Source organism: Typha angustifolia, chromosome 11 (genome assembly GCF_048772165.1).
Source record: "Typha angustifolia cultivar Huaian chromosome 11, ASM4877216v1, whole genome shotgun sequence".
Lineage (NCBI taxonomy): Eukaryota > Viridiplantae > Streptophyta > Magnoliopsida > Poales > Typhaceae > Typha > Typha angustifolia.
The window spans coordinates 6379187-6406153 of NC_133249.1; the positions used below are offsets into that span (position 1 = coordinate 6379187).

The 26967-nt window shown below is 35.4% G+C and overlaps 4 protein-coding genes across 7 annotated transcripts; 1 reads left to right on the forward strand and 3 right to left on the reverse strand.

Annotated features, from left to right (window-relative positions):
• Positions 1–325: 325 nt before the first annotated feature.
• On the forward strand, positions 326–10307 carry LOC140771238 (DNA topoisomerase 6 subunit B). Of its 2 annotated transcripts, XM_073112691.1 has the most exons (19): positions 326–658; positions 736–788; positions 889–986; positions 1063–1168; positions 1384–1521; positions 1615–1666; positions 1775–1839; positions 4940–5046; positions 5155–5257; positions 5385–5470; positions 5566–5762; positions 6146–6261; positions 6388–6473; positions 6723–6795; positions 8157–8248; positions 8354–8492; positions 8563–8657; positions 9723–9897; positions 10007–10307. In XM_073112691.1, exons 1-19 carry the CDS (start codon positions 556–558, stop codon positions 10151–10153), a joined length of 2031 nt encoding a protein of 676 aa, XP_072968792.1. In that variant the 5' UTR covers positions 326–555; the 3' UTR covers positions 10154–10307. The 2 variants fall into 2 exon arrangements, with proteins under 2 accessions (XP_072968792.1, XP_072968794.1); XM_073112693.1 differs by lacking the exon at positions 10007–10307 and having other exon boundaries at positions 9518–9857.
• A 1099-nt stretch (positions 10308–11406) lies between these two features.
• LOC140769870 (uncharacterized) lies at positions 11407–11808 on the reverse strand. The gene has a single exon (XM_073110758.1). The coding sequence runs from the start codon at positions 11806–11808 to the stop codon at positions 11407–11409; it is 402 nt and encodes a 133-aa protein (XP_072966859.1).
• A 382-nt stretch (positions 11809–12190) lies between these two features.
• Positions 12191–15052, reverse strand: LOC140769583 (ras-related protein RABA4d-like). The gene is made up of 2 exons (XM_073110332.1): positions 14577–15052; positions 12191–12789 (listed from the first exon to the last, which is right to left on the reverse strand). Exons 1-2 carry the CDS (start codon positions 14801–14803, stop codon positions 12342–12344), a joined length of 675 nt encoding a protein of 224 aa, XP_072966433.1. The 5' UTR covers positions 14804–15052; the 3' UTR covers positions 12191–12341.
• A 2578-nt stretch (positions 15053–17630) lies between these two features.
• Positions 17631–23821, reverse strand: LOC140769582 (SURP and G-patch domain-containing protein 1-like protein). 3 transcript variants are annotated; one of them, XM_073110330.1, is made up of 10 exons: positions 23733–23821; positions 22613–23067; positions 21253–21379; positions 20768–20871; positions 20539–20682; positions 19221–19355; positions 18599–18778; positions 18313–18491; positions 18106–18156; positions 17631–17953 (listed from the first exon to the last, which is right to left on the reverse strand). In XM_073110330.1, exons 2-9 carry the CDS (start codon positions 23010–23012, stop codon positions 18130–18132), a joined length of 1296 nt encoding a protein of 431 aa, XP_072966431.1. In that variant the 5' UTR covers positions 23013–23067; positions 23733–23821; the 3' UTR covers positions 17631–17953; positions 18106–18129. The 3 variants fall into 3 exon arrangements, with proteins under 3 accessions (XP_072966431.1, XP_072966432.1, XP_072966430.1); XM_073110331.1 differs by having other exon boundaries at positions 17631–17947; positions 22613–23775; XM_073110329.1 differs by having other exon boundaries at positions 22613–23775.
• Between the last annotated feature and the right edge of the window lie 3146 nt (positions 23822–26967).

A 26967-nucleotide genomic window follows, 5' to 3' on the forward strand; every position in this document is an offset into this window, starting at 1 on the left:
GAGCTGGACAAATGGCCAACCCTCCTTAGAGGCACTTTAGGTCCTATCGAGCTTTTAGCTGTGTAGTCTAGATTTCAAGTCATATGCGTTGCCGAATAATTATTTCGAATCAAACACCATCAAAATCTACTTAAAGCCGTCGCATTGCCAACCTGTTAACTTGTTATCTCGTTGATGGGTAAATAGGCTTAAAGTTGTAAAATATTTTAGGTTTGATGTTTTTTGAAAAAAAAAGGAGGAAAAAAAAGTTTAGGGATGTAATTAGAAATTGTCCATAGATTAGGGTGTAGACGTAAATGTAATTAACCATTGGTCTTATTTGAGTTCCGGAGTCGCCGCCCAATTCTTTCCGTCGCTCCTGACGTATAACCCTAATCCTACCTGTCTTCTCTCGGTGTCTTCTGGTCTTCTGGCGACGTAAAACCTCGGCTAAATCCTAACCCTGACCCTGTTGTAATTGAAGTCCTCGTTCCGTCTTGCTAGAGTTATACGCTTTAATTGCTTCCTCCATTTCAATTCTCCCTTGTCCTCCTCAATCTGCATTCGTCGGTCTTCATGGACACCGAAGGCAGCAGTGGAAGCCCCGAGGAACCAAAGCAGGCGAAGCGAGGAAGATCCAAGACGCCTCAGAAGTCTAACGAGAGCCTCCTCAAACAAAGTGATCTTTCTCCCCCAATCCTTCAGTGTGCTCCCTTTTCTCGTTTCAAATTGCGTTTTTGATGCGTTTTCTTGCAGAATCCCCTGCGGAATTCTTCGCCGAGAACAAGAACATTGCCGGTTTTGACAATGTGAGATCTTTTAGCTTGATTTGTGTAGATTATTTTTTTTTCACATTTTTTTTTGTGGTGATTACGTGATAAAGTTGGGTTTTTCCCCGATGATGGACAGCCTGGGAAATCCCTGTACACTACTGTTAGAGAGCTAGTTGAAAACTCTCTTGACTCAGCTGAGTCGATCTCTGAGCTCCCTGTCATTGAAATTGCAATGTAAGTGATTCATGATATTTCCCTTACTATGGCTTTCTTCTATGTGGCTAAGATAGTTTGTGTTCTCAATGACTAGAGAAGAGATTAGTAAGAGCAAGTTCAATACAATGATCGGCCTTGTTGATCGTGAGCGTGTTGACAAAGAGTTGTACGATGATTTTGAGTCCACTAAAGCTCGTGAGGTGTGCTTCTTTCTGGCCACAATATTGTTTACCAGGTTGATGGTTATTGTGTAACAGCATGAGAGTTTGTGATTGAGATGATTGTTTGGTTGTGTTGCCTTCTTTTGCATAATCTGTTTGTAAGTTGTGTATTCTATTGTTCTCTACTGACAACTGAGTTAATTGAAGAACTCATTGTGCTCATTTCTGCCCTTTTGCATTTGATGTTCTCTTAGAAACGCCTTGCCAAAGAAGCACGCATTCAAGAAATTCAAGCTAAGAATGTTGCCCTAGGGAAGAAATTGAAGGAGGCAGCAACTGTGAAAGGAGTAAAAGGTCGAGGTGAAGCAGCATTCTTCAGAGTGACCTGTAAGGTGCTATTTACCACTCCGCTTGACTCTGTTGTAAGTGATATCAGCTTCTGCAGTTAGTAATATCCATTTTTTCTGATGAATGTATGATTTTAGGATAATGGAAGAGGAATGCCACATGATGACATCCCAAATATGTTTGGACGAGGTATGTATCATTCTGCTGTTAATGATTCCAAAACAGATTATTTGGTCAAGAAAGATTAGGGATGAAATATGGATTTGTATTAAATATTGCTTTTTTAATCTCTTGCAGTTTTGTCCGGAACGAAATATGGACTAAAACAAACTCGTGGAAAGTTTGGACTTGGTGCTAAAATGGTAAGGTTTTATCTTTGGCAACGTAGTTTTTTGATATTTTGTGGTTGTGGAAATATCAATTGTATATACTAAGAGCTAATGAAATAAAATTGTGCTTTGTCAATGTTATCTTAAGATTTAAGAATGACCCTAGATATTATCTTTTGGGTGCTTGGGAGTTTTATTAGTACATTGAGATATTGAGGATTGCCATGCTACCTTGTGTCAATCAGCACAAATTAGAATTGCACCATGATAACCTTGTAATAGAACCTATATAGGGTATGTGTAGGGGTGAAAATGGGTCGGATTAACTCCGACTTGACCCGCTATCTGGTCCGATACAAATTCAGATACGGGTAAGATTTAAAAAAGAAATTCAGGTATGGAATAAGATATGGATAGATTTTTTAGAAAACCTAGATATGGGATGGATACGAGTCAGGTATAATTTTTGGATATGGATATGGATATCTGATATTCATTTACCTGCATATTTTTTGAATAATTTGTAGTTTTTAGTTTGCTTATTTAAATTGTGAATACTAATTTGGTTACTAATAATATGTTAATATATTGTTTATAGAGATTGATTTTGTTAATTTTATATGTATTTGACATATAAGATTTTTTATTTAGTATTTTGTGTTAATTGTGTCAAAAAAACGTCATAATTTGTTTAAGATTCGATGCGTATCCGTTTAGCTAAGATATAATTTTAAATTTTGCTATACTTCTAATATCTATATTTGAATTCGTATTTGGATAAAAAAATATAGATCCGGATATGGGTTGAGTACTATCCAATTCGTTTTCACCCTTAGGTATATGGAATACCTTGGAACCATGCAGGGAAGATTAATGTCTGAGCTGTGTATGTCCTTGAGAGATAGTTCCTAAGTTATCAAGCCATCAAATTGAGTTGAGAAAGAAGTAAATGAATCAATGGTCATCCATTTTTACTCAGACTAATTTTGGTATTTCCAAATTATTGAAATTTTTTTTGAGGAACTCATTTTCTTCATTATTGTATGATTAAATTTGAAGAAAATGAGTTCCTTAATTATTTTACCAAATATCAATCTTATTCTTTGAGTAAAAATAAAAAATAGATGATCATTGAGTTTTAGATCTACTTCTAATTGTCTTGCACAAGTTTCCTAAGATTTAGGATGAAATTTGAGTCAAATTGGGGAAACATGATTTTCTCTTATTTGTTTACATGTAGTTAGAAAAATTTGCATCGAAACATATAAATGTTGACTAATCTGGCTAACGTTGAACTTAGTAAAATGAAATGGTTGAATAATTGAAAAATTAGATTATTCAGGAATACACATTGAATGCTGAGATTACGCATTGAATTTCTGGTAGTAGATCCATAATCCAAAAAGTTTTTGTGATTGTTCCAGAAGAAATGAAACAAAAGATACGGTAGAACATTCATGATTTGTTCATTATGCAATTTAAGTTACTAGGATTATGTTTGGAGAATACAAGCACAAAAGAAATAGTCAAGCAATTTATTGTGCATGAAACAGATATTTGAAGAGTAGTAAGCAATAGAATAAGAGTTTAAGAGAAGAAACCATAAAAAGAGATCGTTTCATATTAAACTCAAATAGTCTCAAATCTAAAATTTTAAGAAAATTAACCTAATAAGCTGATAATGAACCTGTGGCTACAGCAGCAAGGAAATGATGGCTGCAGAACCAAATTCCAGTAGCACAACGATAATAAAATAGGATATATTTGCTGCAGTGGTGGCATGGCAGATCTGGGAGTATGGAAAGATAGAGCAATAAAAGAAGAATGAGAGAAAGGAGCAGCGATATGGAGAAGAGACAAAAGAAAGAGGTTCAGAGGAGAAAAGAAGATGGGATAGGGTTTGGTAGGCTAAACGAAAGGGAAAAGGGTAGTGTCATATAACAGAAAAGGGGAGAAAATTAAGGGGACAAATGGTACTCCGCACTAAAATTTTGAGTGGTTTAAGGCTGCCATGTATATGTCAGATAACATAGTTATTCCTTAAGAGTCCTGATTAAGATAGATTGGTGCTTACTTCAGTAGTAAATTAGGTTTTAATAAGGAAATCTGTGATTTTCCATTGGAAATCAAAGAACACCCTCAGTTAGCTAGTAATAAGGATCCAGTAATGGCGACCAGATTCCCAATTAGCTTAGGGAGAAATATGGTCATTAATCATGAGGCTTTCCGAATTTATATTTTCTTCTAATTTCCCTGGAAATCTCTTCCCTAACCTAAGTCTAACCAAAATTCAATAAGCTATGGCTAATCAAAAGATTAGATCTAGTTATGTGGAAAATCCCCATATACAGAGTAGCCCAAATGGAGAGCTATCTGGTCAGTTAACTAAATCAAAGCAAAACTTGAAACAAATCAAATTAACAAAATGACAATTAGTCCAATTGAGCAAAAGAACTTCCTATGGATGCAATTGAGCATTTAAATCAGTTTGTTCTATGCAAATTTGGACTGATGGTGCATTAGATAAGTTAAAAGAGAACTGTTGAAGGATACATCTTGTAGATCTATCCTTCAATAGCTATATACCATAATTTTTTGTTAAATTTGACACAAAAATTTCAAAGGAACTTGGTTTTCCATCGGTAGTTTAGTACCATGTAGCCTAAGACAAGTCTTGTGCCCGTGCCATGGCACTATAATCTATGTGACATACAATACCTTATCTAGTCTCTGAACTATTCAGTTCATCTCAGATTTGTCATTTTAATTTTAGGCAAAGAGTTGGACTGCAAAATTTACGTAAAAACTTGTCCATCGTGGAACACCTCTTGTAAGGTGCATAGAGTACTTGTACTTTTTTTCACCTTGGGATAAACAATTTCAAATCCTGAGGCACATACAAGGACAGCAAAAGTATCAATCTTTTTTCAAGATTTAACATGAAGTTTGTAGCCTAGCACTATAGACAAATAATAAGAATTAACTCTTGCAGATCTGAATTACTAGTCATCATGTGCCTCTATCTTCTTTATTTTGCTATGACTTATTTCCTTTCATACTGTGTTTCTAATCTAATTACTACCCTTTCTGTTTCTCATGATATGCTTGGTGATCCATCCGCTGAATAAAACAGGCACTAATTTGGTCAAAGATGAGCACTGGGCTTCCAATTGATATTGTGTCATCAATGAGGGGGCAAAATTATGTTTCCTTTTGTCGACTAGATATTGATATTCATCGGTATGTAGCAAGAACTGGAAACCATATGGAATGACTTTTTTGCTTATCATAATTGTTGACCTTCTGCACTTCTCATTGACTGATGTTGTTGTGTTTCCTCTGGCTCAGAAATATTCCTCATGTTCATTTACATGAGAAGAGGGAAAATAAGGATCACTGGCATGGAGCAGAAATTCAAGTTATTATTGAGGGTAACTGGACAACTTACCGTGTGAGTGGTGATTGTATATAGGATATTTCTGTCCCATAGATATGCAAACTTTTACTTACGGAGAATGGAGAACGGATTTATGCTTTCAAAAGGAATATAATGGTGATTGATTGTCTTAAATCTGCAGTCAAAGATTCTTCATTATATGCGTCAGATGGCTGTCATTACTCCATATGCTCAGTTTCTCTTTAAATTCATCTCAGACACAGCAGAGTAAGTTTCCTTTTGAGCATGTGGATGCTGCAAACTTCAGGCCTCATCGCATTAATTATCATCTCTAATTTTCTTTAGCTCTTTTGGTTACTCAGCAAGAATGTGACAATAAGATTTGCACGACGAACAGATGTAATGCCACCAGTTCCTCCTGAAACGAAGCACCATCCATCTGCTGTTGATTTACTACTAATCAAACGGCTGATCACAGAGACTTCAAAGAAAAACCTTCTGCAATTCCTGCAACATGAATTTGTGAATATAAGAAAATCATATGCTGAACGTTTAATTGGTAAGCACTAAGTTTCAATGTCATATCGTTCTGAATTTCTGATTGATGTTTCCCACACCATATGAGAGTTCCCAATTTCATCAGACGAGCAGCTTGCTCCTGGAAGAATTTGTTGCCCCTATAACAGCTCCTGTTTCTATGATGGCTACATGCAAATCCATACATTAGAAATTTTTTGAAAATGTTATATCTTACCAATCCAACTATTTTGCATTTGGGAGAAAGTAGTGACAAACCTGGTAGAGTTTGCCCTATTCTTCTCCTTATCACCATGTGCTGCAACATATCCAATGTCATCCAAGTAGGCAGCGAGGCAGCTGCAATCCAGTTAAGTTTTTCATGTATACATTATGGGATCTGTACTGACAAGTTTCCTTTTATAGGGGAGATGGGACCTGATTTCAGTCCCAAAATGTCAGTGAAAAGTCTCACATCACAGCAAATAGTTCGAATACATCAGTTGTTCCGCCAGGCTAAATTTGATGATCCAAGTGGGGATGTACGTTGCCTGTTAGAATTAGTTATATTTCTTTTAATTCGACAATGCACTAGATATTCATTATTTGATCATTCTAGTTCATTCTTTTGCTACATAAACTGATTATGAATATTATTCTATCTCTAGTGTCTTAGTCCGGCAGGGGAATATAATCTACGTCTGGGAATTATAAAGGAACTGCAGCCCGACTTGGTTGCTACTTATGCAGGCAGGTTGGCCTTTTCTTTAATCAACTGAAGCTCTGCTTTACATTCCATGTCTATTTTTTTTGGCTCCATATCCAACCTCTACATGTCTGTATGAAATCATGAAAACATTACTGACATTGCAAGACGTGTCATTTCTCATTTAATTGACTACTTCAAAGGCATGTTGAGTTTATTAGTCTATAGTATAATTTGGGGATCTTTTATGTATCTGGATATTCTTTCTTTCTGTTTAATATAATTTTGTACAACTAGCCCTCAGGTTTTTGAAGGCCATCCGTTTATCGTTGAAGCTGGCATAAGCCTGGGAGGGAAAGATGTCAAGCAAGTAAGAGATCCTTTATATTTGATGTTTAAGCTGGAAAATCCCTTGTATTTAATGGTTAATTGTTAATGACATTGTCAAGAATGGAATCTTGTTATACACCAAGCTAGATTTTTCAGGAGAATCACTGGTGACCTTTCTAAGTTATGAAGTATCACTGACACTCATCAAGATTCTTTGCTATCCTTTTGATGCTTTAGCATATCTGCATCTTGTCAATAGGAATGTGTTTAGAATGGCTCTCTAGCTGTTTGTCTTCTTCATCCAAAAACAGAAGAACTAATGACTAATACCTGTACTTTGATTATCGTTCTTAGCCAGCGCCCTAAATAAGCAGCTTATTTTCCTGAGGATGTTCAGAAATAGTTAACTCTCTACAATCATCTTGGCTGATGTAGCTTCTAATTTTCAAGAAGAAGAAGCCTACAATAATTGACATGCTTACCCACCCAAATTTGCTCAGCAGTTCATTAGTGTGAGATGCATAGTTACTTCTGCACTTCAAATGCATGAAATGTGCACTTATCATATTTTTGTGCTTGTTTATCACTTTTGGTGGATATTTAGTTTATTTATAGAATTTTGTCATTCTGCTTGACAATCTTTACCATGATAAAGATGCAATCTTTGATATTCGTCATGTATAATCAAGGTTTCGAAACTCAATATCGGAACTAGGATCCGTTGTTAGAAAAAAATAATATATATTGATTGTACTACTTGTACTGGCCGCCCGTATCGAATCAGACTATTTTTAATTACGTAAAATTCTAAATATTATTTAATACAGAAAAATTCTAAAATATTTAGAAAAATAACAGAAAAATAAGATAAAAAATTAGTCATATATGAAGCCTAAAAACTTACTCAAAAACTATAATGAATTTCAATTTGAATTTGACAAATTTTTATAATTGTATATTACTATTGTAGAATAATAATAAAGAAAGAGATTTCTTTCTTCATTGTTGTTTTGTAGTAGTAAGAAAAAAGAAGTTAAAGAGTGGGTAAAAAAAAGGAGAGGAGAAATAAGAAACAAAAACACTCACCTGGGGTTTAAATTTCTAGCAATCTTCAGTTATACATCATTATACTTATGACTCTTACTCCATCCTGTCTGTGAACACTTTTTCTTTAATTAATCTTTCATCCATTTAACGTGTTATTTTGTGGAAATGGCAACACGGTTCACAAAGTTGCAATAATCTTATGCATAACAAAGTCCTCATACTCTTTCAACTGCTATGCGGTGCCTTGCTAACATCACTGTATCTTTTTGCCGTGAAAAGCTGACAGGGTTATTTGTATTTTCATATAGTTATTTCCTTGCTGTTTGAAGCAAATGGTTACTCAATTTATTGTAGGGTCTGAATATTTTCCGTTTTGCAAACCGCATACCACTTCTTTTTGAACAAGGTGCTGACGTCATTACAAGAACTGCTTTGAAAAGGATCAAGTAAGTTCAAGCTCATCGAACTCATATTTAATTATTAATATTTAGGATTATTCTTTTTCCTTGACATTGTTAGCCTATAGTAGTTTCTTATTTTTCTATTTTCAGTTGGAATAGCTACAAAATAAACCAAATGCAAGATAAGATTGGTGTTTTTGTAAGCATTGTAAGCACAAAAATACCCTTCAAAGGAACTGGAAAGGAATATATTGGAGATGATATAACTGAGATCTCTTCTGCTGTCAAGGTAGCTTGTGCTCTATGTCTTGATACTCAAGTAGTGTTAGATGTACTAACAGGTAGTGGAATATATACAGTCTGCCATTCAGCAATGTTGCCTTCAACTGAAATCAAAGATAGTGAAAAGACTTCAGGCTCGTGAACGGCAGGAAAGGAAACGGAATTTAAACAGGTAATTCTTCTTGTAGAAGTATAGGTGAATTTGTTACATCACCAAGATCAGTAGAAACTAGAAAGTTATTGTTATCATGTTATGTTCCCTGAGGACCTTTTTATGGTAACATCTGGATTAAATTTTGCTGACAAGGCATGAAGTATCGGGCCGATATTAGATAGCTCAGTTGAAGCATAATTACTCTTGCCAGCTTTATCAGCAGTTGTTCACTTGGTTTAATTTGAAGCCTCATTGACTTTGTTTCAGAAAAATGACCAACAGTATTTGCATTACAGTCCTTTTCAGTTTATTTTTGCAGTAATGAATCTGAGATTACTTACAATATGTATTTCAATTAATTGTAAGTTTCTCGACAACACTAAAGCCTTCTTTACTTCAGGAACAAGGCCAACTCTAGAATAGGTATTTTTCTTTGTTATTCCAAAATGAAGTCTTTATTCTATAAATACTTATTTTCATGTTCATTTGTATTCTGAAATTAGAATCTAATGATTACCTTTAATGTGATAGAATGAAAAGAAAGGAAAAAAATATTTTGTTTTTTATGAAATTACCATGAATGTCCTTTTATTTGATATCAAATAGATTGATGAGATAAATTTTAAGGGTAAATTAGTAATTTGGTTGGTGTGATAAAAAATATAATTTTGATGAATAGTATTTGTATTCTAGAATGATGTTATTATGATATTTAGCTGTTATTTTAAAATAAGAAGTTGTATTCTGAAATAAAAGTTATACTTAAAGTAAACAGGTAAATGAGATAGCATTATGCATATGCTATTCTATTTCTGACTTCTTTGTAGTTCTTTCGACATGAGTTTATGAGGTTGATGATTTACTCTTGAAAGTTGTAGGGCATGTTTTGATAGGTATAGCAGTGTCTTGCTCCTCAACTGTCTGCAGATTCCATCCTGTTAAGCTAGTTTCGAGGTCACTAATCACTATGACAACTAACAGTGTTCACTCGTCCTTGCAGTAACGTGAAATCCTTTCCCTCTATTGAAAGATTGAATTTTGTTCTTAATCAGCTACTACTTTTCCCAATAACATCAATTATAGGTATATCCCTGATGCCTCAAGGGCTGTCATGGAGGTCCTGCAACAAATGGCACATGATCCTGAAGCGAAGCAGCTCCATTCTGACAAGGAAGATGATGAAATACTCAAGAAAGTCGCATCTCAGGAAATAACGGAGATGACTCTCAGAGAGTGTCTTACACAACATGTCGAACAGGTGAGGAAACAGATAAACTCCGTTTAGTGAATTTAAAAGATGTTAACTGGATCGTGTACATGAACGAGAATACTAATCATATAACCTTTTTTCCATCCTAAACAATCAGGTCGATTATGAGATGGCATTAGAGTATGCTACACAAAGTGGAGTGAATGAGGAACCTCGAGAAGCTATTTATTTGAACTCACTCGAAGGTTCACATAATTTCTTCGATTTCCATAGCCCTGTCTTTGTTTTTAGACTCATTCCTTAGGCAATTTGTGTCCATGTTTCAGAGCAAGCTCCATGTAAATTTCTGAGCATAAAGTAATTTAATCTTGCCTTCGTATTTGATCTTTGTAAATGAAATTCTAACTAGTTATTGGAAGTGAAGTAATTAGCAAAAGCTGTGATGCAAAACCTTTTTCTCTGCATATCCCTCAAAAAAAGTTGACCACGGCGCTGCATTATAGTTGTAAGGTTGTTTGATGGTTTGCCACCAATTACGTTGACCAATGGTTCTGATCTCATTCTATAAACAGAGGAACGTCTCATATGCATGAAGGTACTTTATACTGAATGACAATAATATACTAATAAAGAGTTGGTCAAGGATGATAGAACACTGACCATGATTAGGGGTGTAGTTGAGCTGAGCTCTGATCGCTCTTGAATTCAAAATTATTTTGAGCCAAGCTTGGATTGAAATTATCGAGCTCGTGCCCAAACGAACCAATTAATAAATAATTTTAAGTTTTAATTAATTGAAGCTAAAGTTTGAGTCTGATCAAGTTTGAATTAAATTAAGCTTGTTTAGGTTTTGAATTAAGCTTAAAATAAGGTCTAATTCAAAAATAAAAATTAATCAAAATATTTATGTATTTGGAAAAGATATAATAAGATTAAAATTTAAAACTAAACTCTATAAAATCAGGATATATAAATAATCTACTTAAGTAAATTTTAATATATATGTATATATATTATTTTGAGTCTTATCAAGTCTAATTAATCAAGCCGACTCATGATCAAGCTTAGTTTAAAATTATTTTTAAGCCTATTTTAAAAATTAAGCTAGATTTAACTCATTTTTCGAGCTGAGTTTAATCAAGTCACTCGGGCTCGAACTGGCTTGATTATTTTGACAGACCTAACCATGATCACTTACTATGGGCATTTTGGGTAGACAAACTATCCTTGAGATGAGAACTTCTCGTTAAGTAAAGTGAAAAATAACATCTAAATAATAAGGTGGTTAGATTCAAGGTAGCTAAATATCATTCATATTATATCGCTCCGTAAAAGGGTAGTAGAAAGATTACATCAACAAAGTAACTACGATATGAAACTCTCTAAATATTCCTTCATCAAATACTAGTAATTCAGTAGACACATTGCAGATTTGCTGCTTCTCCAGCCCTTTATTGCCACAGGAATATAGAACTAAAACCATAAGACACCTTAATTTGCTTAGCTCCCAGAATTACCTGCACCAATATCAAAAGCTAAATCACATATATGCAACTATCAAGAGCAAAGCCATATGCAACTTAGAAACATTTTCAATGGTGAATGTTCATAGGAGTTATAGGGATAAGATGAGGGACTACATGGCTGGAAATTCACGGTGCACTTTCCGGGCAGCTGCATGGCCATGACACGGTCGATGCCGGTGATCGGCGGCCCATTTACGAGCACGCAGAGGCAGGGCTGCCCTAATGTTTTTATGGCATTGCAGCAAGCCTCGCTTGGCGATGCCGGGCTGAACGGCGCGACGGCCGGCCTGCACGGCAGCAGCTGCACCAGCGTCGCAAAGAAGGTGCTCGTACAACCTTGGCCCATTGCATGGCCTGCTGAGCCCAGTAAGAGGACCAATATTACTAGCCAAGAACTACAAGCAACGGAAGTATGAAACTTGATAAGCTTCATGGTCATGAGAACTAATTGGCAAACCTATATGTGCTGCCGGAGTTTGGCCGTGTGGTGAAGATGGTTATATAGGTGAGATTTTGGGGGGATCATGCATGGGGTTGTCATGGTAGAGTTGGGTTGGTGATGGGGTTGATATGTGTGTACTCCTAGGGTTGGCGTTGGTTGCATGAGGTTGGAGAGAGAGAGAGAGAGAGAGAGAGATCCATGAATTTGACACTGCCAAAATTATCTTCTAATTCTAGGCCAAAATGGTTACCAAGATGTGTCAAAAGATATAATGGTGAAGTTCTTACCTGACATTTTTACCTTATAGATGAACTGCAAGAAGAATAAAAGAGAATGTACTCACAGAACTCTTTAAAAAAGAAAAGAGAAAATATTTGGATAGAGTTTGCTGATTTATTGCTCTTTGAGATGCTCACATGAGATCTAAGCTAAACAGAAGAAAATAAAACGCAGCCCGCGACTGGTGAATAAATGTTTGAATCCGTGTATATTTTCAAAAACGTAAGCTAAATAAACTATAACATCTACGAGGAAGTACAACACATGGATCTAGTTCCAACTGCTTGCTCCTGACCAGGGACTATTAATTTAGTTCCTTTGAGCAGGCTTGAATTCCCTCTTGACTCTGGTTCATCGATGGCATTAAGGGTTTTCTTGCTGGTAATCCGGTAGATCTCATTGAGGATAGTTAGAAATGCAGTCTCGACATTAGTGGCCTCAAGAGCAGATGTCTCCATGAAGAACAGGCTCTCGCGTTGCGCAAACTCCTTCGCATCCTCAGTTGGGACTGCTCGTAGTGTCCGAAGATCCGACTTGTTACCGATGAGCATGATAATGAGGTTCTTGTCTGCATGGCCACGCAGTTCCTCGAGCCACCTTTCGACATGGTCGAAAGTCTTGCGGTTCGTCATATCGTAGACCAACATTGCTCCCACAGCTCCTCTGTAGTATGCACTCGTCACTGCTCGGTACCTATCACCATTGAAACAACCAGAAAAAATAAGAAGGCTGAGGTGTTTGAGAGAACATGGGAGGTAAGACACAGAAAATGGATCCTCAAGGATCGAATGTTCTACTTGAACAATTTAATCCATCTGTTTTCCTTTAGCTACTTAACTACTTCAGAAAACTAAGGCAAAACTGATGAAGTTTCAGTTCTTTAAAGCTGAAGGTGCATTTGCTTCATTAATCATCTCTTGATGGATATATTATGATTCCAGAGAATTAAGTCAAATATGATAGCAGTAATAAAACTGGACAAAAATGGTAGAGTAGCATTTCATCATGCATGCATAGTTTGCACTTAAGTGAAGCTCCTTTTGTTCTCTATTTCCACAACCCCAACCAAAGTACAAGAGAAGAGCTTTTCATCTATAATGGTTTCAATCTTAAGTGGCTAATTTGTTAATCAAGCTAGAATGAGGGGAAAAAACTCTTTAAAAGAATTTGAGCACAGCAGTAGCACTTCACTTATAAACTGCCAATTATTGAGGATATACCAGACAGACCCCTCTTTGTAGAAAGATAAACCTAAATTGGACATGATTACCTGAAAAAAATACAAACTGATAAACATTATAAAGAATTTAAATCTAACTGTGGAGGTGATCTTGTAAAAATCTGGGCTCAGCATGCACTAACTCCAAAAATAATCGATCAGTTCAAGTCACCATAAGACCCCAGAGTGGTTGAATGAGATATTTTAGGACCATTAGTTGACATGAGTACCTTGGTCTAGAGGTTAATAGAGGAAGATGGACAGTGCTGTCTACCCTGAATTTTCGTGACAGATAGAACTGCAAGAATGAGAGAATGGAGGGAACATTTTGTATTAGATTATGGGACTGTTTCCAATATTGGTTTTATGTTAGACATCATGAACTCTATTAGTGGCAGTGTCGCAGTGATGATGTTTGAAATGGGTAGCTGCATCTAGACTCTGGAGAACTTGCTCCTGAGAGATGATCTCCACAGCTGCTATAAGACTATAACAGGTGATTTTGAGGAGACAAAAGAAAATCAACAAGTCAACTACTTTTTCTGTATACTAAAAGCGAAACAGATCCCAAATCTCGTCGATTTACTGAGTATAGAACTGAAAAAGGTTGCCTCCATTAATGACATCTGTATGTTATGTCAGACTGAAGATATATGAAAGAGATTCTGCTAAAATGAATATCGTGGTCTTAGTCCTTTAGATGTTCATTGTGCTATCACCTCCATCGATTATTTCTATGGACCTAGAGAAGAAATCAAACAAGCAGGGTTTAAGACCAAAATGCTGGTTGTTGTCACGAAAGGAACAAAAGGACTAATCGAAGAAGAGAGGAGGGATGAGGATGTCTATTCCAAAAGCTGAATGAAAGTATGCATTCATGACCTGAATCAACATCATGGCTTTGATTGGGGACGTCGTGAAGCATATTAAAGAGAGCATCAAATTTAGCTAAACAGAGGATGTCACTATTGACAAAGCAATCCAAGAGAGAAATTGCTAAATTTCGGTACATCTGTTGAACAGTATACCACACGAGAATCAGAGATCCAACAGAGATTCCTATCATTTCGTCGCAAGAACAGAGATCAACATATGGCATGTAAAGAGCATCAAATTAAGACAGTCAAACCCACACGACCGACGAGGAAACAAGTCCCACATACCAAACCGTTGATTCCTCAGCTACCCAACAAAGAATTCATTAAAAGAAAGCAATAAGGGAAGCCCAAATCAAGCAAAAGAGAAGGGAAAAAGTTGCCACCTTTCCTGGCCAGCAGTGTCCCAAATCTGGGCTTTGATGGTCTTGTGATCGATGGTGACCGTCTTGGTATTGAACTCAATCCCAATAGTGGCCTTGGAATCGAGGCTAAACGCATTCCTCGAGAACCGCGCAAGCAACTGCGACTTCCCCACCGCCGAGTCCCCGATGAGCACCACCTTGTACACGTAGTCGATCTTTTGGTTGAACTCGCCGTAGAGATTAGACATCCCCTCGGAGGACCGCCAAAGATCGCAGCTTTAGGACGGAGGAGAGGAATTGGAGGAGACCCAAAATCGAATTAGACAAGATTGGAGAAGTGTTCATGAGATCTCCCTCGTCTCACCTCTCCTTTTTATACTCTTCTTCTTCTATGCGCTTAGACTTTAAAAGAGTTGAAGGGATCATCAAGACACCACGAGAGAGAGAGAGAGAAGAGGGAGAGATGAACGTGAGAAGAAAGATCAAGACATTGACATGGCAACTGGTTCAACGCCTCGTGCGGTCCTCAGTACTTTCTCTATGCCTCCATGCATTATTATTAATTTTAGGAATAAATTACACCAACTCCCCCGATCTTTGAATATTTATACGTTGATCATCTCCTTATTTATTTTACATATTGACCCCTTAAGTATGAAAAACCCTATAAAATCTCCCGCTATTAAATATTTATCGTAGATTTTTTTTTTTCAAAAAAAGAAGCACGTGAATATCGTGTGGTCAATTTTAAGTAGATTATTTTACCTATATTAAGAAAAATTGAAGGTCAACGCTCTTTGTTAAGACCATCACATGATAAAAGATTTCCTATAATTTAGAAAATTAATATGCACCAAATCAAAATAAGAGGATGATGTATGGGGAAATAAGCAGTAGTTTAAGAGTCCAGTATAATTATTCCTTAATTTTATTATTAGTTATTATTATAAATTAAATTTCATTCAATTTTAGATTATTTTCTCAAAAAAAAAATAGTAGTTTTTCTTTTGTTTTAGTTTGCAAAACTAATTACATCTAATTATATTTCATCATAAGATAATTACACGTAGACTCTTAAATTATTACACTTTTTAAACATATAATCTCTCATTTATTTTTTTTGACATTCATTCCATTAATTATTCATTTAATTTTTTTTAATTAGAAAATACCATGCGACCAATTTTAAATACTTCGACTACTCTTTTACATAAGAATGTCTTTGTAAGAATAAAATTAAAATAGTTCATAATCAACCTCGACACTTGTTCTTCTTGGTATTTACTAATTACAAATCTAATTTTTGTCTATAACCTTCTATGTTAGATCCAACAAAAGGTCAAAAGGATCCAAACAAAAAGCCATTGAGAATAATATAATCGCTAATTTCAAGCTTATTTGACTTAATTACCAAGAATGCCCTTCGGTAACTTTCTATATGTGATATTTAACTACTTACTACTTTAACAAGCTTCGCTGTGTAAATGTAAGGTGTGAACATGATATCGTTGAGGAAGAAAAAATGAGGTGCAAACCAAAATCATATCAGAATATTATTAATGTCACATTTATGTTCTTGTTTTCAAGCTTCACTAGTTAATGCTTACCCAAGCCATAGGACTTTCTTTATGGGATTAATTTATATTGGGATCAAAATTATACACATTCTGGTCGATTTATAATAAATAGGTAGATTTGCATATAATATCCAGTATTTTAATAAAATTATGATTTACGCTATATATTTTTACTATTTGTAAATCAAGTTATGTGATTTCGGGAGTATGTGTAGAAGATATATTGAGTTAGATTTAAACTAACACTATTTAAGTAGTGAAAGTATATCCTCAAATTTAAAATTTTTTAAATGACTAAAATAATCTTAGCGTGGGTTGGATAAGTACTTAGTTAGTTAAGTATATTTTTGTAATATTTTTAGTGTAGTTAATCTAGGAATTTGGTTAAGTTTAACTAACAGCAGAATATTTTATGGACAAATTCTCTAAATCATACGGTCTCGATTTACTAATAATAAAATATTCGGTGTCAATCGTAATTTTATTATAAGAGAAGTTGTCATATGCAAATTTCCCCAATTTTTTTTGAAAAGTAGGAAGAAAATTATAGTCTAAGTTACACCAAGGAAATGAGATAACTGTAAAGATACTTCTTAGTTAAATTGGGTATGACGGAAGTACATGAGTATGTCCATATGGGATGAGCTTGGTCAATTAGACTATATCAACCAGCACGAGAGTCGTCCAAATAAGCAAGCCATTCATCTTGACCAGCGAATAATGTTAACTTAGAAAGCAACTTAGATACGACTGGAGTTTAGCCCAATAAAGGGGTATAGAGTTAGTTGGCCTCATTCTTCAGACCAAGCTCAAAAATTCTGCTGTAACGAGAGGATTTATTTTGTCGCTGCATATAACCTCATTCGCTTTGAGCCTGAACAAGCCATTCGATATGCTCAATAACAAACATTTTAAACTTTGATCTAATAGTTTCCAAATTATATTTTAGCCTTATTTAGCACGTCATTTACCTGAGCCTGATAGAGCCTGCCAAATGATCAAGCTCGGCTTGAAGATAATAACAAGCCTAAACCAATTAATCAAACTCAGCTAGATTAATTGGTCAGCCAGACATGCATTTTGGTAATGGAACTTTTATAGGAACAAGTGTAACATCTGAACGTCGAGTAGGGAAAACTTTGCACAATGGACGATCCTTAGGTCGAACAAAATGTAACTTATCTGCCACACCTTGAGAACATCACAATCTTTTAAAATGGATTGCAGTCCTAATGACTACCAGTAGCTGCATGTTTAGTTTCCAAAAGTATGATACTTCTAGAGTAACATTTCATCATAACAAGACCTGTTTTCATCTTGTCTCCTGTTGGTAACTCGCAATATTTATCCAGAAAGAGGGCTGCGGAACTTGTAAAAAGAAGTTATCTCTGATGATTTTAAGAGAAGGTATCTTGCAGAGCACCGCAAGTTTACCTTTTTTCTTTTTTTTTTTTTACTTCCAGCAAGTTTATATCAAGGAAACAAACAAGACATGTAGTAACTGTAATAGCTCAAAATCCATATAAATGATAGGGCTTCTAGCTCCACAAATATCAAGTGAGCATCATAGTAGAAGTCGGTACAAATTAACAGAATTGGAATACTAAGAATTCAGTGAGTGGATTGACAGATTTTAAGAGCAGTGGATGATACATTGTCCACCATATTAGAAAAAGACAAACATCATGAGCATGAATGAACTCTACCCTTTTACATCTGATATTGGAAAGAAGGCTGGATAAGCCTCCAGCAATCACAATATTCAAGCATTTCCAGGTTTTAAAGTTTCTGCAGGCAATATATGCAACCTGTGACCTTCTCCTGGCATATAGGAAACAAATATGAGAACAGTACCCAAAGAAAATTTGTGGCAGTGAGAACATTTAGCTTATTATGTATGTAATGATTCGACTAAATTTTCTACTCTCAGTTCTTCAGCAAAAGTTAAAGTCAAACCACAGAAATATGCTTACATCAGAAGGGCACCGATGCTCCCATCAATAATATGCTTTTCGTGGATTATTCTGCACAAGGACATAGAAAACAGTCTTATTCCATGTCCATTTACAGACTGTAGGCAATTATACATGCAATTTACTTCTGGCACACATCTAGAAAATAGCCTATCCATTAAAAATTAAAAATAGTGTAAAAAAATGGATAACTATAAAGGCAAATACCAGAGGATTCGGTCTATAGCGGTAACCAAGCATCATGCGCTTCTTGTACTGCTCATAAATATCATCATCAGGGTTGACCTCACCAGGCTGTTGTGCACCAACACCTAAATTGTTCAACTTAACATTCCCCGCTGTAACTGGATCTGCACGTCCACTCTTATCACTGCCAAGCCCCTCGCCTGCAATGAAAATGATTTACACAAAAACCACAGGAAGACTCTCTTGAGAGATGTTTGTTCAGCGATGCAGCATGTTAGAGGAAAAGTAGGATAACTGTTGATTGTACCTTCTTTCCAGCCCATCTTAGACAAAAGCTTATGCCCAATATTGTCTGCCTGGATTTTAGCCTTCTCGGCAGCTTCTTTGGCAGCTTTCTGTGCAGCCACATCATTACAAGTAGACAAAAATTTCTCAAGTTCTTCTTGTGGAATGTAATCACCCATGTGGTGACCCTTCTTAACAGGAGCTGAAAGAACAAATTCCAGTTCTTCAGAACAAGTCAATAAAATAGGTCATATAGCATAAAAGAAAGGTTCCCATTGAAACAATATCCTATTAGATTGGGATAAGATTAGGATATAAAAATCTTATTCTGACTTTATCAAACCTGGCTGACAGAGAAAAACAAAGTACGAACAGAAGAATTTTTGAAAAATAAAATTCTGGGATTCAAATCCCCTGGAAGCAGGGAGTAGATATTAGCTCAACTTTGAAAAGGATATTCACTCCAACAAGGATTACCACTTTTGACTTGGAAGTACCAAACCATAAATGTGGGTATAGAACTGAAGATCACCTTAGCAAAAGAGACACCAAAAGCTCAACCATAAAACTATTTGTTTTATATTGCTCAGTGAATAAGCAGCATGAAGAACTTGAAATTAACAATCATGAGGAGGAAAGAAAACCTTGAAGTGAAGGAGGTGGTGGCATCTCATCTTTTGATTGTTTATATGGCCTCTTTCGCTCTTCTTGGGCAGCTTTTTTCATGTAGAATTCCATCATGGCAATAGGATCTGCACCTGGAGGCCCACTGGATTCATCTGCAGTTCAAGAATTAGAAATTTAGAGTCTGAACATTCCTGAAAGAGAAAATGACACTTGGATGCAAAATTTCGTCAAATTTTTTTTATAGTTCTAAGTAAGACCGAAACGGCACATGACATAACAGTCCTCAATAGGTCAACTATTCTTTTGTTTCATAAGCAATGCATTAAGGAGGAATCAAATATATTAGTTTAACATCTGAAGATACTGCTCAAATCTTGAACAGTGAAAGCTTAATGTACGTACAATTTGCTGATGGCACTGAAAAAGTATCTTGCATAACAAAACATTTATATCTTAAAGACTTTATGTGAAATACCAAGAAATAGAAATCCCATTTGAAAGCCTTCATGTCCGAATCTAATTATCATGCTCAAGTATAGATAGATACCTAAAAGACAAAAAAATTGGAAATTGAACATGACAAGAATAAAAACAGGAAATATATGAGTTTAAGCCCTTGCTGATGATCTTCCTGGAAAGAATAGTTTACAAACTTAATGAGATTTACAGATAACAATTGAGAGACTCTCTCATCATTAATTTACTCTGATGTTACAAACAAATAATCGTGGTGTGATAAAAAGAGAAAGGGATAACCATCTCAAATAACTTCATAAATCAAAATGGAGTAGTTTTTGTCCTCCTTACATATCTTAAAATGAAATCCATTGCCATACCATTTATCAAAATTTTGTGACAACAATTAGTAATATTTGTAACAGAATCAGAAAATATCAAAAGTAACCTACATGATTTCATTTGAAATCCCCATGTTCTACCTATCTCTACAGTTAGTAGAAAATCTTTTTCAAGCCTGTGCAAAATTGATGTTGAAAAAGCAAAAAAGCCATAAAAGTCAGCACTTGCGATGATAATTAATGCACTAAAATAAGTTGGTCCCCTGATGGCAGATTCATTGGAGACAATTCTGCAAGAATATCTCAACCTCATTATATGTTAAGTAGGATAACAGAACTTGCAACTGCAATAAAATCTCATGGGGAATTTTTTTCATAAGCACCTCCAATAATTACTATCCAAGATATATAGCATGTGAAATGCCAGTAAGGATCATCTACATGGTAAGAGCTTAGTAAGAAGAAGAATTACATGCTCAAGAAATTATTTCATGTAACTGCACAAACTATCCCAATAAAAGAATTAGAGATAGGTTACCATGACTTGAAGATCTTCCTGACGATGAAGACTCCTCATGTGTCCCATATAAAGCTGAAGCAGGGGTTTGGTAATTCGATGGTGGTTGAAAATTACTCCTGTGAGGAACATTGGGTGCTCTAGAAGATGAACTGCTAGCACTTGCTGTAGGACAATAAGTTAAGATAGTAGAATAAACATACAGAAGAGTAACACTTTGAAATTTGGAAATGTGATAGACTGAACAAACCAGTATGTGATGTCTGTGATTCCATCTGAGCAAGAGCTTTTTCCTCCTCATGAAGCCGATACTCGTAATATTTATAGTCTGAACAGGTTGAGTCAAACAAAAACCTGCAAACAGAAAAACTGAAAAATTAGTAAAGGAGTCCTATGTTTAAGAGATAGATTTCTCACTACCACCCAGTTTGGAAACCCCAAATCTCTGGAATTCAATTGATTTGGCATTCTAATTTCTCAAAATCCATTTTTTGGAACCATTAAGTTACGACTCCTATGAGATGTCAATTGATTTGAGCAGATTTGAATGGATTTCAATAAGAACATAGGCAGGTGATTTTCCCTCTTCCAAAATTTAATTACACAAAATTATTACATAAATAAAGCATGAGCACAGATGTATGATAGGACTACCAAATTGGGAAAATTCTGCTGATAGTACTATAGAAAATTTCCAGAAGCTGCATAAACTGAACATGTGGATAGAGTTCATACTTGAATGGTGTATCTCCAGGGTTCCGTTGACGTGTGATATGCTCAAACTGTCTTCCATTTTTTGCAACAAAACTTGCTAATTTATCTGCTACCTTCCTCACTGTCATGTCGCTTGGTGGTGACGGTGCTGCATGTCACTTAAATAACCGATTAATACCGAGAGCATTAACGAGGGAATGAAAATTATGGTTGTGGCAGGGGTGCCACATTTTCCAATCTTTCACTCAACATCCCTTTCCAGCAAGGTTGATAGATACATAAGTTATAAGCTGCATTCATGAGACAGGAAAGTTCAAGAATGCCTGCCACAGAACAGACATGTGATAAAGATAAGGCAGCAGTGTAGCAAATCTGATGCTGAAAGGGATGTTTTGTGATCCTGTCATTTACGAGTAACTTTGGAAAATCATGGAGCAACTTTTAAGACTGTCACAATAGAGCTGCTTCCTCTGATCTTCAGTAGAATATTCCATTATCATACAAGTAGTTTTTCTAACAATGAGAGTGAAGTGGGATAATACAGCTCTTATAGCAATTTGGTATAGGATAATATAGCTCCAATACCAAGGACAACATATGACCACCTGACCTTTGCACCCAGACTATATGTAATTTACATGTGCAAAGCTATTATGGGTAAAAATGTTCTAAATATCAGGCAACACAACAACGAAAAACTACAGAAGGAAAAAGGTAAGAGCTTTTCCTATTATTTATTCTTGGAAGAAACTATATATATATATGTATATATACCATTGTCAGGAGAGACCCTCATGAAGTCCCCAGTTGAGGTGGATGAGAAACTTCTTAATGAACTACTACACTCAAATTTGAACAGGTCGAAGCAGATACTCTTATGTTATGATAAGACATAACCAATTACTAATTAGTTGAGTAGGGCGCATTAAATCAAAATCCAAAGCAGCTCCAAATACTAAAGTTATGAAAAATACATAAAATTTACTCAAATAAATTGCACAATGATACAAGTAGTACATCATCAATACACAATTGGTAATAACAGCATGCATGATAATACAAGATAATTATAGAAAAACCCAGACAATATTAACCTTCACCAAATAAAAGGTAATAAAGAATAGCAGTCAAATTAAGATTTTCGGACTGGATATTCTAATATGGACAAAAGTTTTCACAAGCTACCAACAATTAAGGCAGTTGAATATAAGCATCTACAAGGAATCACTTATTTATATATGTCTCGAAACAAATACTGCCACAGTACGCAAATACAAAATGAAGCATTATCTACAAGATAGCAAGCAATTGGCAACTGTTATTATCTACCTTTATCTATGATTGCAGCATAAAAGAGGGTGTGCATGCAAAAAGTAATTACCAACGTTCCCCTGCTGTGCTGATGGCTCAGAAATCTCCACTGTAGACAATTTCTTTCTCTTTGCAGATTCATCACCTGAAACAATTTCATCACCCCCACCTTCCTCTTCTTCATCCACAGCAAACTTAACTGGTGCAGCTGCAACCTTGGATTTCTGTTTCAAGCTGAAAGCAAGCTTTCCACCTGAAGCAGGCAGGTTACTCTTCTTTGTGTCCTTTACTTCCAAAGGCCTTTTGTTTGTTATGACCGGGGCCTTCAAGGGGACAGAAGAGCTGGCTGAGTTGGATGATTTGGCCTCCACTGCTTGGGCTTTCGCTTCCTTCTCTTGCTGGAGTTGCTTAAACTTCTCCATGAAAGAGCCATCATTTACAAAAAGGCTCGATCCAATTCCTTTATCCATGATTGATTTCCCAAGGAGCAACCAATCAAAAGCAAGTGTGATCGGAACTCAAAAGCTGCACTCTTTAAGCTCCGATTAGAGGACTTGTAGGTCAACCATTATAAAGGATGAAATAGCTAGAGAATCAAAACTACAAACCTAGAGACGTCAATCAAACTAATAGATTCCCATCCCAAATGACAATAAAAAGCGAATTAGAACATCTGCCCAAAATTTCCTCAAAAGTTTAACTAGAGTTTTCTTCTATCAACGACAAGAATCCAACTTTCTCATAAAAATAACCAAAAATATAACGACGACCTAAGATGGAAACAAAAAAACCAAGACGATTCAGCCAACGATTAAGGGGTAAGACAGAGCAGATGCACTAACAACAACATGAAATATCACAAAGAATAAAAACCCTAGCCTAAGTGGACCGATCAAACATCCAATTTGTCAGCATAAATATAGGCGAAACAGAAAATCTCGCCAATTTTTCCGCCAACTACGATTAAGATTTCTTAAATTACCACGCTATCGACGACAAGCATCCAAACTAACCAAAAAGGTGGATCTGAGATAGAAACCCTAACCCTATGATAATTCAGCTCAAAGACTCCTGGCTAAACCTGGATCGACGGACTCATAAAAATCCAGGCTTGAAGTAATGCAAGAAACAGAGAATCGAATTTTCGTAAAAAGACAGGGCGATTCTCGTCGGAATCATTCTTCGCATACCTCGGATCTCCGCCAGACAGCGGTTTCGACGAGAGAGAGAGATAGTTCGGGGAAGGCTAGCCCTAGTTTCTTTAATAACTCCTTGTCAAGTAGTTAACCCGCCAACCGGATCCGGATCCGGATCGGGATCGGACCAGTTAGGATCCGAAAGTTATACCAGAACTATTATCGGGTCGGATTGATATCCAGATGCAAAGGTTTTAGGTTCAATTCAGATGGGCTTTTTTTTTTTTTTTTTGTTTCTTAGGATAGATAACAAATAGCATTAGAGGAATTTCTACACCTTCAAAATTCTCTATATTGGCTAGCAATTATTTCTTCCTTTGTTTAAACATTTTGCCCCTTCTCCCCATGGCGAAGGAAGAGGTGCTCCTTGTAGGGTCCCCTTTGCTATCCTCCCATATGGTGCTATTTTATTATCGTCGTAGAGCTATCACTTGTTATTTCTCCTTTTTCCTCTCTCCTCTCTTTTCGATTATAAATTTTTCTTTGGCTTTGGGCTTACCCTTATGTGAAACTATTTTCTTCGCTCTTTTAACTCTTTATTCCACTACTAACTATCCTAATACTCATCCTTGGGCATAGGTAACTAAAGGCATTTTTGACTCATTTTTTCTCCTTAGATTTCATCTCCAAGGACTAGCTTAAGTGAATCAAGCAAAACACTTTTGATTAGTTATTTTCAATCTTGAACTTGTAGAACAAAACAAAGTAGAGTGTTACTAGCCCTATCTTAACCAATTCTTGAGCTGCATTATTTCTCTAAAAATTATCACTCAACTTACTAACTGCATTTAGCGATTGTAAGAGGCGGCCATAATTATCAACAAGATGCTTTTAAGTTTATCTACCATGACGACATGCTCTCTATCCTTATGGGTGTTTTAGATGGTATGAGATAAGCCTCTAATATTTTTCAATGACCTGATTTTTACGTCTCCCAAGAGAAGTTATCTTATGCTCTTGTCTGTGTTCACTTCATTGATGTCCTCATTGAGTACTACATTAGGGTTTGCATTGATATTAATTTATTTAACCTTCTTAAATAGAATTTATTTATCAGGCTAAAAAAAGAAGACCTCATGATCATAATTGTCTATAAGAATCTTCTTGGTACTTACTTTCGTTGTGGCACCATCGGCCATCATCTTGTGGATTGCCATGGCTAGCCTTAACTACACATTTAGAAGAAAAGTATTATTCTTTTGCTCTGTAAGATCAAATGATCGTTCACCACCGTTGAATTTTAAACCATTCTAATGTGCAACCAAGGGTTTAAATAGTATAAAGAAGATTATGATTCATAATTTCAAACTAAAATTTGTAGGATTCTTCCAACCTCATTTAAAACCCTACTTGTTTGTTAAGGATTGTAATGTTTTCGGACTTAAAAGGGAACAAACAAGAGAGTTCTCATTTTTTGTTCCTGTATATCAGAGATATATTTGATCCTTCCCTTGGTACCATTTGGAGGTAAACAGAAATCATTTGGAAGTAGAGGGGATTGGTAATAAATCATAGTAGTCAACTAGTAGTCCAAGTATAGGTTACTTTGGGTTCCATTTACAATTGCAAGGTCCTTTCTTGGAGAGGATTCTCTAACACATTAGGCTTGATTAAGAATGTGGCATTGGTTTGAGTACCTTAAACAAAGTCTGGAATATCCATTATGTAGCACATGCAAGCTTATTTATTTTCTTCCTTGTTCATTATACATGCTACTAGATCTATTTATATTCAAGGATAATTTGCCAAGAAAAAAAACCTCCCTTGTTATGAAGTTTATATGATCTCAACTCTATCTTATTATTGATTTTTTTAATGAAAAATTACCCTTGTCAAACACTACAACAGACTCATAGATAACAAAATTATCTAATATTTATGATGGCACCAGTCAAGTGCTATGCTGATAATAGTAGGATTTTACTTGAAGATCTTTTGTAAATTGGAAGAGGATTTAGGATAAAAAATAATAATAATAATAATAATGTATGGTTTGCATCACCACCTACATTTTTAATAAATTAAATAAAAAGTTGTCCTTTTGTTGTACAGACAAATCACTTTAATTTTTAACATAAAACTATAAGGATGAAAAAAAATACCACAAAGAAGAAGAAGCAAATAAAGGAGGCTCATGTTAAATGAGTATACTTAGGTTGGAACACGGTGACACTAATTTAATTGGGACATAATTAGATCTTTAATTCTCTTAAAAGAAGAGGGGCCAAAGAACATCTCAATATCAGTAACAAAGGAAGCATATTTTTGTATAATGACCCAAATTGAGGACTTGATTTGCAAGTATATAGAAAAGGATGAGGCCAATAACCATTAGGATAAAATGTACTTGATGATATATTTCTAGGGGGAGAAGGCTGCAATTATATACAGCTTAATTAAAATTTGCTCCTTTTTATCTTTCATGCAAGGATCAACCTTCTCCTGAAGCAAACTACATTACAGTTTACAATCTCCTCCAGGCAACACTAATGAAGTATAAATGCATCTTTTGGACCACAAGGGCATCCATATTCTGAAAGAAAGCCTATAAATGTTTTAGATGGAGTTCACCATAACATTGGATTGAATAAATAAAATGTGATGAATTTTCTACATGCTTCTTAGTTAACTTGGTGGGTCTCTCTCTCTCTCTCTCTCTCTCTCTCTCTCTCTCTCTATATATATATATCTTCTATGGATGGATAGTAACAAATGTTCATCGTGACAAGCATTGTCATTATCTTCATTAGTGATTGAGATGGAGAGTGAGAATAAGAGTGAATCATTGTAATAGTTGTGAATTGTGATCTAAATGAAGAACGACGTTGTGTGACAGTGATGGAGTAAGTAACTAGTCTTGTCAAGATCATCCTTGACCTTTATATACATATATATATATATATATATATATATATATAATTTAGCATATCTATATTTTGAAAGAAAATACTTAGATTATACTTGCATTTAGCTCAACTCAGAATAAGCTGTAATTTAAAATTGAATCAACAACAATCAAGACTATTAATCTGATTAGTCATAGGTTGAATAATTTCAAGACTTGTTTGGCCAAATTATAACCCCTAAATAATTGATATTATGCTATCATGATCAGGAAAAATTATTGGCTGTGGTTTCTTGTTATGCCATCTTAAGCCAGTGATCAGGTGACTTTTAGAATGAAAGGTAAAAAACAAATGAATCAGAATAATCACTAATTTAGTAACTA